The sequence below is a fragment of the Apodemus sylvaticus genome, chromosome 12, assembly GCF_947179515.1.
Source record: "Apodemus sylvaticus chromosome 12, mApoSyl1.1, whole genome shotgun sequence".
NCBI lineage: Eukaryota > Metazoa > Chordata > Mammalia > Rodentia > Muridae > Apodemus > Apodemus sylvaticus.
Genome location: NC_067483.1, coordinates 41,071,255 through 41,086,694, shown reverse-complemented (window position 1 = coordinate 41,086,694; position 15,440 = coordinate 41,071,255). Strand labels below are relative to the sequence as shown.

General features: G+C 48.2%; 1 protein-coding gene across 1 annotated transcript in view; it reads right to left on the bottom strand.

Annotated features, from left to right (window-relative positions):
- Kdm5b (lysine demethylase 5B) overlaps window positions 1–10,105 on the bottom strand; it is a 74,223-nt gene extending 64,118 nt beyond the window's left edge. Inside the window, exon 1 of the mRNA XM_052200041.1 lies at window positions 9,801–10,105. Coding sequence (XP_052056001.1) covers window positions 9,801–10,004 — 204 coding nt within the window. The 5' untranslated portion in view covers window positions 10,005–10,105. The remainder of the gene's footprint in view (window positions 1–9,800) is intronic.
- Window positions 10,106–15,440: the final 5,335 nt, after the last annotated feature.

The window sequence follows — 15,440 nt, the reverse complement described above, 5'->3', positions numbered from 1 at the left end:
CTACAGAGTAAGTTCCAGGACAGCCAGGACTATACAGAGAAATCCTGTCTTGAAAAAACCAAATACAAACAAACAAACAAACAAAACAACAAAACAAACAAACAAACAAAAAACCAAGAGTCTCTGGTGGACCTACAGCTGAATAATTACGCTAGACCGTTGGCCAGAGAGCCCCAAGCATCTTCCTGTCCTGCTTTCCCAGAACCGGCTACCACATACAGCCAGATTTTGTATATTTCTTGGTCTCAAACTCAGGCTCTCATATTTCATAGACAAGCACTGTATCAAGTGAGCAAGCCGTCCCTCCAGCTGAACAGGACTTACATACATCTAGAAAGACTAATGAACTAATACATACATACACAAAAGCATAGCAGTAAAGACACAGTAAGAGTACAAAATGCATAGGTCCACCAAAAAGAGGCAAAATATAAAATACAAGTCCATCTAAGAAGTAATGTAAGAGATTACATAATTCCAAGGCTTTTTTTTTTTTAATGTGCCTGTCCTTGGAGGTCTGAGGCATTGGACTCCTGGCTTTACAGGCAGTTATGAGCCTGACAGGGACACTAGGAACTCAATCAGGTTCCTTACAAGAACAGTATGAGATCCATAAATCTCCAGACCCACAATTCCAAGTTTTTATGATTATGAATTCTAGTTACTTTCATTAAGACACAAAAAGCGACAGGAGATGGACCTGCTGGGGCCGCAGCTCACTGACACAGTGCTTGCCTAGCAGGCATGAGACCTTAGGCTCAATTGCTGTTAATTTGTGCGCGCGCGCACACACACACACACACACACACACAATGTTTTTCAGTTACAGACCTGGCAGGCTTCAAATTAAAGATTCAGGTACAGAGAAAACCTACATCAGAATCAACCAAGATGTCAGCCTGAGCTACACAGTAAGACCCTGTCTCAAGAATAAGGCAACGGTGTTGGAGCAGATGCTGCACAATCACTTAGGACTGGGGTTCTGATCCCCAAACCCAAGTAGGGCATCTGCCAACACTGTTTTTCCAAGTTCTAAAGATCTAATGTCCTTTTCTGGCCTCTATAGGTGCACAAGTACATGAATTCCCACACACATATGCACATACATACACACAAACCGAATACATACAAATCTTTAAAAAATAAAATCAAACAAATTGGAGTTGGTTAGAGAGATGGTTCAGTGGTGAGAGCACTTGCTGTTCTTCCAAAAGACCAGGTTCAATTCACAGCTCATAATCATTTGTAACTCTAGTTCCAGAAATTCCAATGTCCTTTTCTGACCACCTTAGGCATCAGGCACTCAATAGTACACACACACATATATGCATGCACGCAAGCAAAATATTCACACATATAAATCAAGGAATAAAATAGAATATGATAATGCATAGCTATAATCCAATACCTGGAAGGTAGGGAGTTGATGGACACCTTGAGTTCCATGAACCTCTCTTAAACAAACAGGAAGGTTATATTTGTTAGAATCATGTGGGGGGAGGCGTCTCTGTGTGGATTTCATTTCAGGGAATTTACTGGGCTTCCTGGATAATGGGTGAGGGGTTACTTAAAGGAGTAAGTAGACAACCCCAAAACAGAGCCATCACTGAAGTCTCACCCCGGCATGACTCCCCACGGCTGCCCTTCATAACCTTCCATACTGCAGCACTCACTAGTTTGTGGGGTTTGTTGCTATTTGCTTCAAGACAGGGTTTCCCCTGTAACAGAGTCCAGGCCATCCAGGAACTCACTCTGTAGAAACAAGCTGGCCTCAAACTCAGATCTGCCTGCCTCTGCCTCCCAAGTGCTGGAATTAAAGGTGTGTGCCACCACCCAGCCTTAGTTTGGATTTTTTAAAAATCAAGGTTTCTAGTTCAAGGCCAGCCTGGTCTACAGAATGAGTTCTAGGACAGTCAGGGCTACACAGAGAAACCCTGTCTCAACAAACAAACCAAATATATATCAAGGTTTCACTATATATTTTAGGTTGGCCTTGAACTCATGATGATTCTGTCTCTGCCTTCTAAATGCTGGGAATAAACTATCACATTCAGGTATATCCTAGGGTTGGAGGTTAGAAATGGAGTTGGGAGGTCTTGGTGTATTACCAAAACTAACCTAGAACATGAGTCACCCAGGCTGGCCTTTAGCTGATTCGCCTGCCTCTAAACTACTGCAGACTGGAATGCACCACCATGCCCAGTTCTTAGTCTAGCTTTGATGTTGTTGGGTTTTTGCCTTTCCAAGTTTTGCTAATCAATTCTTCTATGTAGGAAAATGAGGGATATATATTTGGCCCAGACTTTTTTGTCCTGCTATATCTGTTCCCAGACTCTCCTTAGCAATGGGGGGGTGAGGGGGGGAATTGAAGATTTAAGCTCCTGCAATCCATTAATTAATCTAGACAGCAGCCCTAGGTCAGTGTCAGATCCCTTTAGAGCCAGATGAGAAGGTATACACATTGGGGTAAACAGACTTTATCCAAGGTCATGATGCAATCAGATTAAAGAAAAATACTAGGGCAGGCTGGGAAGATGGCTCAGCAGGTAAAAGAGCTTGCTGCACAAACATGAAGATCTGATTTCGAATCCTCAGAACCCATGGGAAGTCAACCACATGGAAACAGCATTCCTTATCCCAGGGCTTCTATGGGAAGATGGCAAGGAGAGGTAGACGTGTGAGGACTAGGTAGCCTGGCATACACAGTAGAAAGACAGACTGTCTCAAACAAGAAGCATGGACCAACACTCAGGGTAATTCTCCAACCTCCGTGTGCATATGCCGTGAAATGAGCACACCTATCACTTGAATGCATGGATAGACAAAAAACTCTAGGCAGCTTGTAAAATAGCCCTTCCTTTCACATAATAAAGAAACTGACTTTAAAGAATACACACACACACAATGATTTGATAAAATGTTTATCCCTATAGAATTATTTCTTGGAAGAAACCGATTAAGAGATTGGCAGCTGGCTTTACACGCTGCACCCTCCCACCTCACAGGGTTCACAGGTGTGCACCATCATCATGCCTGCAACAACTCTATCTTAAAATCAAAGAAAGTTAAATTAAAGGGAATAATGCTTGCCCAGTAGTTAAGATATTCCTGTAATCCTAGGATTCAAAGCAAAGGACTGAGTTTGAGGCCAGCCTGGGCTGCTCTGGGAGTTCCAGGCTAGCTTAATAAAAACATCAAGACCCTGTCTCCAAACAAACCAAACCAAGGACTGAGAATATACAGCCCTATCGGCTACAGAACTTGCCCAAAGGCACAAACAAGGCCTTCCATCCTCAACACCAAAGGAAGAAAAAACTGATACCATATAAAATGTTAACTAGTAATTCTTCTCACAGAAATTGCATCAATGCTGGGCAATGGTAGCGCACGCCTTTAATCCCAGCACTTGGGAGGCAGAGGCAAGCCTGGTCTACAGAGTGAGTTCCAGGACAGCCAAGGCTACACAGAGAAACCCTGTCTCAAAAAACCACAAAAAAAGAAAAAGAAAAAAATGGAAAAAAAAAAAAAAAGAAATTGCATCAATGATGAAAGCTAAACTACTATCCTGCACAGAAGTTACCTAAGAACCTAATCAACACAGAGTCTTAGAAAGCTACTTCATTCTCTTTCCTGAGCACTCCGGACTGTTCTGTCAGACGAAAGGGCCAATCTGACCAGAAAGGCCCTTCTAAATCAGCTGATATAAAACATGGCCAATTCTAGCAATGGAACAAGGCAGACAGGAAATCCGACCACCCACTCCCCACACCTCTACACCTGGCTAAGAGTTGTTCTCAAAATGATCCCGTTTCTTTACAAGTTACGGAAACTGTAACAAGGCAACCAAAGCACTGGCTAAAACCCAGGCACTCTAAGCCCACACTTAAGTAGACAAGTGACCATCACTCATCACTAGAGAGCTCACTCACTCTGAACTGCTGCAATGTTACCTGTGTAACTGCAACAAGACAAAACCTCACTGTTCTCTACAATCAGCTTGGTCCTCATTCCAGGAATGTCGCTCTTTGCTTTTATCTAGAAAAATAGCTTCAGCACCTATTTTCTATACTAGTAACTTTTTTCTTTAAAAAAAAAAGTTATAGCTGGGCATGTTGGCCCATGCCTTTAATCCTAGCACTCAGGAGACTGAAGCAAATAGATCTATGAGTTCGAGGTCAGTCTGATCTACAGGGAGTTCCAGGATAGCCAGGACTATTACACAGAGAAACCCTGACTCAAAACAAAGAAGTTAGGGGACGGTGAGATGGCACAGTGGGTGAACATACTTTTCACTTGTTGCACAAGCCTGCCGACCTGAGGTTGATCCTGGGACCCATATAAAAACCAGATGTAGGGCAGGCCTCTGTGATCCCATCCAGCACTCTGAAGCTTTAGCTAGCTAGCCAGAAATGCACCTGGCAGAAACAGCGCCTGGCTCCAAAACAGAGTGGACTGAGAAAACAAGTCCTGAGAGCGGCCCTCTGACCTCCTCAGTAGTGCAGTACACGTGTGCACCTGCTTATCCACACAAACATAGGCACAAGCAATAGAAGCTTAAAACTTCATTTCTACCTTGGTAGTTATGGCTTTATTTAAAAAAAAAAAGTATTCTTATATCCTGGGAAAAAAAAGATTTAAGTGATTTTTAAAGTTTTATGTAAGAAGAGTATGTATGTACATGTGTGAATATTCTGCATATATGATATGTGCATGTGTGCTAGTGCATGTACCAGAGGACACCAAGAACAGTCATCTATCACTCTCTGCACTACTCTGGAAGCCAGAGAAACACCCCCCACCCCCAACCCCCACACCCCCACACCCGCAATCAATCCGCCTGTCTACTTCCCACTCAGTGCTGGGGTTACAAGGGAATGTAGATCATACCCAATTTGTTATGTGGATGTTAGGATGTTTGAATAAAAACTCCAGTCCTCATGTTTGCACAGTAAATAACTCTTAACCATAGAGCCAACTCTTCATCCTTTATTTAAGACTTGTGTATTAAGTGTTTGCCTGCACATATATATCAACACCACACAGGTGTGAGCCACAAGGTAGGTGCTGGGAATCAAACCTGTGACTTCCAGAGGAGCAACAAATGCTCTTACTCCAAACCACTTCTCCAGCCTCTTGTTTTGTTTTTGGTGGGTTCTTACTATGTAGCCCCAGCCTGGAACTGTTATGTAGAGCGGGTTGGTATGCTGTCACACTAAGCCCTCATTTCTTTCTATAAGTCCTAATGTGACCCCATTAAGACAGCAAGCAATGAGTGGTCACACAGATGCTTCAGTAACTAAGGGCAAAGGGTCCACTGTGGCCCACACCTATACAGCAGATCACACCCCTCTCTAACTCAAGCTTCAGGGGCCATCCATACCCTCATGATCACATATATATGCATACAGGCCAAACACAAAGTAAAAATCAATCACAAAGAAAACAAACTGGCAGCAAGTCTATAAAAATGATCCCAGTATTGCACATAAACTATAGACTATATATGTCTATATGCATATCTATGTAATATATATTTTAAACCCTCTAAAAGCAAGTTGCCATTTTAGCAAACTTCTGCCTACCTACTCCTGTATTCCAAACATCCTTAATTTTTACTGCCCTCCAAATTAAACAAGTTCATGAATTTGATCCCAGAACCCAAATGATAGCTCAGAATTCTACAAACTGCCTTCTGATCTCCACATGTTCCCTACAGTATTTAAGAACATGTGTGCTAATGTACACACACACACAGAAATAAAATGTAAAACCAAAACCAAATGCATAACAGTGGAGGCACACACCTTTAATTCCAGCACTTGGATCTCCCACTAGGGAGGCAGAGGTAGGTGGATCAAGTTCAAGGCCAGCCTGATCTATTGAGAGAGTTCCAGGACAGCCACGGTTCTTCACTTGACAAAAAAAAAAAAAGAAAGAAAGAAAGAACGAAAGAAAGAAAGAACGAACGAACGAACGAAAGAAAGAAAGAAAGAAAGAAAGAAAGAAAGAAAGAAAGAAAGAAAGAAGATGGAGGAAGAGGAGGAGGAAGACGAAGGGGGCTGGAGAGATGGCTCAGTGGGTAAGAGCACCGACTGCTCTTCCAAAGGTTATGAGTTCAAATCCCAGCACCCACATGGTGGCTCACAACTATCCGTAAAGAGATCTGATGCCCTCTTCTGGTGTGTCTGAAGACAGCTACAGTGTATTCACATATAATAAATCTTTAAAAAAAAAAAAAAAAAAAAAAAAAAAGGGAAGGAGGAAGAGGAGGAGGGGAAAAAAAAAAAGGAGGCCAGGCGTGGTGGCACACACCTTTAACCCCTGCAGACCTGTGAGTTCAAGGATTGGCCAAAGCTACATCCAGCGAGACACGCCCCTGCCACTCAAGCACTGCTGTAATTAGCACTTCTTACAAAGAGTATTTTAAGTTCCTCCTCCTTCTCCAAGTGGAATTAACAAGCTCACTAAAAAGATGCTGACTTCATTACAACAGTCTTACATGTAATGGCTATAAAGATGAAGACGACGGATTCTAAACAACCAAAAGAAAGTTAAAAATTAAAAAATAGTATTTATTGTGCCATCTGGGGTTTGATTTTTTTGGTTTTTTTTTTTTTTTCCCGAGACAGGGTTTCTCTGTATAGCCCTGGCTGTCCTGGAACTCACTCTGTAGACCAGGCTGGCCTTGAACTCAGAAATCCGCCTGCCTCTGCCTCCCAGAGTGCTGGGATTACAGGTGTACGGCTCTGGGTTTTGATTTAAATCTGACTTTTGGTCATTAAGGAAAGAATCTTGTGGACTCTGCCTAACTGCAGCCGTGTTAGGTATCTAAAAGCTATCACACATTTCTATTACATTGGAGAAATTCAAGAAAATATCTACTGAGCAGCCAAATACTACACAGTGAAAATAACATTTGTACTTAAACATTTAAGTACTCAAATAGGAAATACTTGCATTTTAAAGAAAATAAAAACAAGTAAAATTAATTTCAATGTCTCACCTCAGAAAAATCCCTTACACCAACCTTCTTTGAAATAAGGTTGGTTACTGTCTTACACTTGGGGTTTGCATACAGTCCTGACTCACCATTTCATCAGTTACCTTGCTGATTTTTTTATCTCCACAAATTTCTGTTAACCCGTATGCACTAACACACAAAATAATATAAACACTAAAAAAAAAAAAAAAAAAAAAAAATCCTAAGTTTTCACAAGCAAGCAGCTTAAGATCCTCCCTAAGACACAGGTACAGACCAAAGCCATCTAAGTACCAGTAATTAAAGGTACAAAGCTAAGGACAAAGCAAACAGAAAGGCTTTTATAATCCTCCCGTTACACACTGAAGTATACCACAATCTCCAAGTCATTTACATTTAGCTATTAGAGTTCCAAAAACTCAGTGAACAGAAACCTAGAGAGATGGGAATTATAAAAAGCTAAACCAGGGAAGATATTTATTTCTTAAAGATTTATTTTGTTGCCACATTTCAACTATATGAAACCACTTGTTCCAGCTTTCCTAACACAAAACACTTCCCAAACAAAGACTGTTTATGGTCTCCTTAAGACGCCTTTGTTCCAGGACCCCTCTGTTCAAGAGCTACAACTTCTGGATTTTCTTTTTGTGGTTCTATCAACAAACAGCAAATACTGGCAAACTCTTCCATCCTGGTATAGGAGTTTGTTAAACAAAGGAGGAAGCAAGTCCCCTCCACACAAAGGAGACTCCCAAACAGTTCTGTTTGTACATTATTTCTTCCCCTTTACCCTCTACTTGCAGGCCGTAGTATATAGGTAGAAAATGGTGGCCATCATGTGTGACATTCATGGGTGAAAAAGCAAAACAAACCCACAAATCCTAAAGACTGCCATTAAGCTGCTAGCCCACATGAGGAAATGGACAGCCAAAGCTAACCAAAGCAACTCTGTTCTGAAGAAAAGAGCTCTATAAAAGAAAGGCAAAGCCGGCAAGAAGAAGGACTAAGCCCAGTCCTAGCATGCCACAATGCCAACATGGAGGACAACTCACGGGAACCTAACTCCTCCTACATTTTGGCTTCTAATAACTTAGTCAAGTTTCCTAATTTCTAGATAAAACCCCATTAATGCAAACATGCGATAGTCACATTCATCTTTCCTGATACATTAAGATAAAGCTAAATGGCTCAATGTTTGAAGCGTGGTCCACGTTTCAGAATCAAAGCCTTAGGTCTAACCAGGCAAGGGTGTAACTTCTGCAGGCCTCTACAGTAACGGAAACCTTCCTTTAAGCTACACCGATCGACCTTGTCCATTTCACCAGAAGAAATGACTCTGCTTCCAAACATTTCCCCCACACTAGCTGACCCTTGCCAGTTATTTTGTGAGGCATTCATTCCTGCTTTCAAAGTTGTCCAAGAGCAACTAAAATATGGTATCTGTGTTTTAGTTTTTCTTTCGTGGGGACAGTAAAAAGATGGGGTTTATTCGGGGACCTCTCGCCAACAGCTTCTCTAGAACGTCTACGTACACAATCCCGTAACTCAAAATGCCATTACAAAGCGCAAGTTTAAGGGAGAAAGGGGTAAAAGGCGGGGGCTGGGGGGGGAGGGTCTTCTTCCACTTGAGAGGAGGGGATGATAGAAAATTCTTAAACGGTAGGCAAGGCAGTTAAACCTTTCCAACCGTCCCGGCCAGTCCAACGGTCGTTTAAGCCAACTCAGACTCAGGTCATCCCAAAAGGTAAGGCGAAAAACCTGGGGTGTCGCAGCGCATCCAGTTCCGGCTGCGGGGGGGCGGGGGGAAGGAGTGGGCCGGGCTCTCCGCGGACGTTGCAGCCGTTAGGGCTGTCTTGGGGACACCCCACCCCTCACAGTCCCCCAGGCTCGAGGCGCTAGAGCCACCGCCGGAAGGCCGAGTAGGGAAGGCTAGGGTCCAGGATGAAGTCTCCCAGAGCTGACATCTCCCCTACAAGCACAGCCTCTCCACCTCAGCCCCAGCCAGGCCTCCCCCGAGAGCAAAGCGCTCCGGCCCGAAGTCCGTGTGCGAGCGTCCGCCAGGACGGGCGAGCATCAGGGCCCCCGCCACCTGCCCCCCCCCGACCCCGGCACCCCCACCACCACCACTCAGCCAGCGGCTCCAGACCGGACCGGCGGCTCCTCCCCGCCCCCAGCGGCGCCGGCCGCCCCCTGGCCCAGCTCGCCCCGGGGACTCCCGGAGGCCGAGGGACCAGGTGGTGGTGGGGGACCCGGGTCCGGAGGGTGGGGCGCTCAGGTGAGGGCAGCTTCGGGCCGACGCCGCCACCACACAAAGGACCAGGGGCTCCCGCCGCCATATTGAAAACTTTCCTCCTCACACGACAACTCGCAAGTCCCCCACCCCCACCCATCACACACCCCCGCACCCCGAGGAGGAGGCGAGGACCAGCCACCGAGCCGTGCGGGCCCAGAGCCCTGCCTCGGCGCCCGCGTCTCAGCCGGGCTCGGGAAGACTCCCCAGCGACCACCCCGGCGGCTGCCAACCACTCTAGCCCGCCCCGCTTGCCCGGCCGTGCAGCGCACCGAACCCCGGAGCCGCACGGACCTGGCCCTCCGGCCGCGCCACCAGAGCCCGCTGTCCTCACCGCCCGCATCCCACCCGGGACGAGCCCCCCGCGCTTTCCTCCCACCGCCGCATCTCCCACCCTCTGAGCCACCCCAAACTTGACTGGGGCCCGCGGGACGACTGCTCCCCGCCCCCGCGCCTCCGGCCTCCCGGGCCGCGCGTCCTCGCTCCCTCCCCCCCAGCCGCGAGCAGGATCCAGGGTGCTGGCTGACTCACCGGCGGCGGCCGCACCTTACAGATCCCAGTCTGCTCGGCTATGGGCCGGATCTTGTGGATGAAAGCGAAGGGGTCCGCGAACTCTTCCCAGCTGGGCTCGAAGACCGGACACTCGGGGGGAGGCAGGAACTCTCCCAGCGGGCCCGGGCCCCCGAGGGGCAGCGCCGGGCGCGGGCCTGGGGGCAGCGCTGTGGCCGGCTCCATCACCGCGACCTGGGCAGGGGCGAGCACAGGGCAGGCTCCGCAACCGCGGCAGCGAGCTCCGCTCGGTCCGAAACCCGTGCACACGCACAGCTCGGGCGACAAGTCCGACTTCTACTAGCAACGGCAACACCTAGGGCTTTCAGCCTTCCTCCGACGACGTCTTGCCGCTACCCCACGCCGTGCGCCTCCGCCGCCACGGCGAGGAAAAAAGTCCCCGCTGCCACCCCGAGCCAGGTCTCGCCCCGCCCCCGAGCCGGGAGGGGCAGGGGGCCTTCCGCCTGGGATGTTTATCCTTAATGCTTCGGTTGACCACTGAAGTTTCAGAATTCTTGCCCTCAAGAAGTTAACAGTCTAGTAGAGAGAGCGGAGCTACAGTCGATCAATCACGTCATACATTTTGCCACGAAGGATTTGCATAGTAAAACCTGAGAGGCAGAGTACTGAAACTGGAAGATTCTCCAGGTAGAGAAAACTACTTGAACACAACAAGAACAGCAAAGACAGACACACGCTATAGTAATGAGGATAATAATAACTTAGCTGGGTGGTGGTGGCACACGCCTGTAATCCCAGCACTCTGGGAGGCAGAGGCAGGAGGATTTCTGAGTTCAAGGCCAGCCTGGCCTACAGAGTGAGTTCCAGGACAGCCAGGGCTATGCAGAGAAACCCTGTCTCGAAAAAAACCGAATCCAAAACAAAACAAAGTAATAACTCTTGGAGCACTGGCTTATCCTAGACTCAGTGTAAAGTGCTTTTCAGGATTGTTTAGTCTGTGAGGGGCTAAAGCAGTGACCAAATCCAACAGTTCTATTTATTGGAAAGTGGGGTTGTTGCACAGAAGTCTACACATATACAAGGTTGGACTTGAGCAAAAGAATCTTGAAATAATCTAGTCAAGGAATGATGGGGCCTAAATTCAGCAACGCTATAGATTGAAATAAAGTTGTAGGAAATAATAGCTAGACTAGGAAAGGACCATCAGAACACCATACTAAGGGTCTGACCATTGGCATCGCTAGGACGAGCATCCAGACTGTGCCATGCACATGTCCTTCTAGGGAAGACGTCCTCACTCCTGATCAGGCTGAGCGTGAGATGTCTCTAGTACACAGATTTTCAACAGGCTTAAAGGTACAGGTCTGAAGGAAAGAGATCAGAACTGGAGGTTTGATCCCAATGTTTCAGAGGAAGAATGAAAGAGCTGAAAGGTTAAGTGTGAAAGACAAAGATGGGGGAGGGCCCCAGAAAAAGCCAGGTCATAAGTAGACCGCAAAAATGATTTCTTTAATCCAGAAAGCAACTAAGCTCATGGAAAGACTGCTTGCCACTGTGTAAGGAGGGGCAGTGGACGCACAGCCCTCCCTTCAGAATAGGCCATCTCTCTTAGCCTCTGGGTTTAGTATCTAACAGGCCGAACGTGGCCGAGCCTGGCCTGGAACGCTTTTCCTTTTTTCTTTCTCTTGTTTGTTTGTTTGTTTCTCGAGACAGGGTTTCTCCGTACAGCCCTGGCTATAGACAAGGCTGGCCTCGAACTCAGAAATCTACCTGCCTCTGCCTCCCAAGTGCTGGGATTAAAAGCGTGGGCAGTGTTGGCCTGGAACTCACTATGTAGCCAAAGATGACTTTGATCTCCTGATCCTCCTGCCTCTACCTCTTAAACACTGGGATTACTGTACATATCCCATCACACACAACTTAAAAAAGGAAAAAGTTGCCGGGTGTAGTGGCGCATGCCTATAATCCCAGCACTTGGGAGGCAGAAGCAGGCGGATTTCTAAGTTCAAGGCCAGCCTGGTCTACAGAGTGAGTTCTAGGACAGCCAGGGCTACACAGAGAAACCCTGTCTCGAAAAACCAAAAAAAGAAAAAAGAAAGAAAGAAAAAGTTAGAAGATTTGGTGGCGCATCCCTTTGATCCTACAAAGCCGCAGGCCATCCAGATCTGAATAATGAGATCTCGCATCGGCAGACTAAGGGCATTTCTGTCTGCCTTAGAGGAGGTAAACTGAGTTCCAGATCAGTGCCCAGCAGCCCCCAATTGCCTCTTCACGCCAGCTTCAGAGGCTCTGATGCCTCTCCTGGCCTCTACAAGCAATACACACACACACAGACACACACACAAACACACACTATTTTAAAATATTAAAAATACAAAACATTTTTCAGTAATGGGGAGAAAAGTTCTCATTCTTTAATAAGCTTCATAGAAGTACCTGACCTCCCAAGCAATTCTTGAAGAAGGCAAAACTTTTCTTAGCTCCACAGGGATTTGGAGCCTGAATAGGTCTTCTGCTGCAGATGAGATGGAACCAAAAAAGTAGGTAACAACCTACTTTTTGATTCATTTAAAAAAAAAAAATCAATGTAAAATAAGGTGATGCAGCAGGTTATAAAACCATAGGAAACCTAGGGAAGAAGTATAGAATTTACCACATTTTTTTAGTCAAGGTTTCACTATCTCTGACCAGCATGAAACTCACACATTGACCAGGCTGGCTTCAAACTCGGAAGTGCTAGGATTAAAGGATGTGTCACCTCACCCAGCATGTCATATTTTTTAACCAGCATGTCATAATTTTTAAAGATAATGTATGAGGGGAAAACTAAAACAGGATTGCATACTTGTAGTCAAACCTGGCCTGGAATTCACAATGTAGCCCAGGCTGACCTCATTTCCAAAGGCTAGGATTTCAGATGATCCTTTGTGTTGGCTGGAAAAAAAAAATCTTTTCTTTTCGTTGGTGTCCCTGGCCCTGGGTATTATGTGTTGTGCGCGTTGGAGGGTCTTCCTGGAGTTGATTCTCTGTCATGTTCTCTACCTTGGGAGAAGACAGTACTTTTACCCTTGATGTTGGCATCCTACCAACCAAATAGTTTATAATTTTCAGACTTCTGGACATTCATGAATTGTGGGTATGTGACTGGAAGGTAACGAACTTAGGAAAAATCTCAGTTGTCTATGACCTAGGCATCTTCTCTCCCAACTTTCAAGGTCTACTAGCCCCCGCTTCCCCCATTTCCGGTAGTGATCCTAAATGAGATGCTAGTGCTCTCAGACCGAACAGCAGCTATTGGGCTCCACAGCAACCCCGAGAGACGCTGAGGGAGCCGGCGGCTGCCAGGCTAGTGAAGAGAACCCAGGGCCTGAGAGGATCCCTACTTAAAGGCGACCGCTCCCCCGCCCCACAGAAGACGCTTCCCCTTGCCCTTTATGATGTGTGTTTACATGGGCGGAGGGATCCCTCTCCAGCTGACAGCCACACCGCGGCCGGCCCTTCTTTTTTTAAAGAGCCTAGCCACAGGCGGTGATTGGCCGCGGCCCGAGCCGCATCAGCCTCCGGGGGCGGGGCCCGGCCCGCATTGTCTAGTGCAGGGCGGCTGGACGCCCCAGAGGCCGGACCTGGGTAACCCCGGCCTGGAGGTGCCTGGCCTCGGGTTCCCAGGGGGCTGGGAGCGAGGGCTGGGCGGAGCCACAGCGCCAGGTTCACGAGGAAAGAGGGGCTGCAGCCCCGGCGGCCGGAGTAGAACCCAGCCCGCTCGGAGTGCCACGTCCCCAGGAACCCCCTCCTTACTCTTGGACAACACTCCGCCTCCGCCCCGGACTCCGTCCCCCAGCCACCCCATGAGTGCTGGAGAGCCTCTAGATCCATCCCTGGGGTCGATGTCTGTATCCGGCCCACTCAGCCCTCAACCTCCCGCAGCAGGCTGAGTTCCAGCTCCGGCCTGTCTGCACCCCTAAATCTGCCCGCTGGTCCTCCTTCCGGTCTGCGTACAGTGGAGAGCAGGCTTCTGGGTTCCAAAAGCGAGGGAGGACTTTTCCCCTCGCTCTCGGCCGATGTCGCCCCCACCCCTCCCGCCTAGCTCGGGTCTGAGCCGCAGATGGGGGGCGGGGGGCAGGCCTGGCTCCCCAGGAGCCCGGGAGGGGGCGGCGGCCAGCGCCGCACGTAGCGCACGTGTCGGTCCCGCTCCCCACCCCCTCCACACCGCTGCCGCCTCGACGGGGCTCCCGTGTCGCCCGTGTGCCTTCCTTCCGCCCTGGCCTTACTTGAGTGCGTCCGCTCTACTAGCACCCGCGGCTTCCCGTCCCCAGCTCCTGTTTTCCCAAGTATCTGCAGGGCACCATCTCGGTTTCTCGTCTCCAGTTCAGTGACAACATCTGAATTTAGCACCTTTCGTTCTCTGGAATATTAGGTGCCAGGTGTCCCCTGGGGCAACCATGGGACCTCCCTCCCTCCGCTTTACTTGTTTTGTGTCTTTCCAAAACGTCTCGTTGCTACACTTTATTGCCAGTTTTATAGCTCGGCATCTGTTTCCCTGCGTAGACCCTGATAACTCCTCAGCACGTGCCCCACCCCTTGGTAAGCCGCTAGAAGGAAGGAGTACAGTCAGTACCGGGCACGTGGGAGCTGCTCCACAAATATTTGTAGAAAGGGACGGGAAATGGCCTTGAGTTTCTGTGACTCCAATTGTCTGAGGATGAAGCTTTGGGCTGGACATGGAGAAGAATCTACTTGTCTCACAATAAACTCGGCGGCGAAGTGTTGGACGGCCCACGCAGTGTGTGGATACAGTGAGATAAAACGTCCTCCCCATTCCCTCCTCTGCTTGATTCCACAGGAACCAGTATCCCTCCCTCTCTGCGGCAAGGCCTTCCCTGTGGGATATCTGTATTATCTGGGTCCCCAGCCCCATCTGACACCCTGATAAAGGGTCTCATTATGGGCTCTGTCCTTGGAAAGCGGGTCTGGTCTTGGGGAAGCATCTTTTAACTAAACGCCACCGCCTTATCCCCACACATTTCTGAGGCACGCATACAAGGGAGGGGAGGAGGGGAAGACCTCTCCTAGACCAGCATTTCACCAGAGCTCCAGTCCCAAACCCCGCCCCTCGCCCCTCCCTGAATCTCTGCTGACTCAGCAGCTCAACAGCAAGCCAGAAAAGGTACACCGTCGGTGTAACTGGGTGTGAGACCCAAAGAACTAGACCCTTGTGTGGATCAGACAGTCTCATGTGGAGCGTTCCCACGGTGGTGCTGGCCCTACCCACAGGGGCTGGGAGGGGCCAAGTAACCCTCACTAAAGCTTGGCCTTCAGGCCCTTCTTCCCATTCCGGTTGGGCCACTTTGGAGGCCTGAGACTCTCAAGGAACAGTATTTAAATTTTTAATGGTTTGTTTTGGAGACAGGGGCTTTCTGTGCAGCTCAGAACAGCCTCAGATTCACAGACTGACGCTCAAACAGCAATCCTCCTGCTTCAACCTCCCTTAGTTCTGAGCCAAGGAGCAATCTTGTGCTCTGGAAGGGTGAGAGGAAAGTCACACTCCCTGTCGATCCCCAGCATCCCAACTCCTCTCATGTCCTGTTCCTCAGACAGCTCAGATGTTCAGAAGTCTCTTTGTCTGGGATTTAACATGCTGGAACCTTCCAGAGAGGAGCAGCA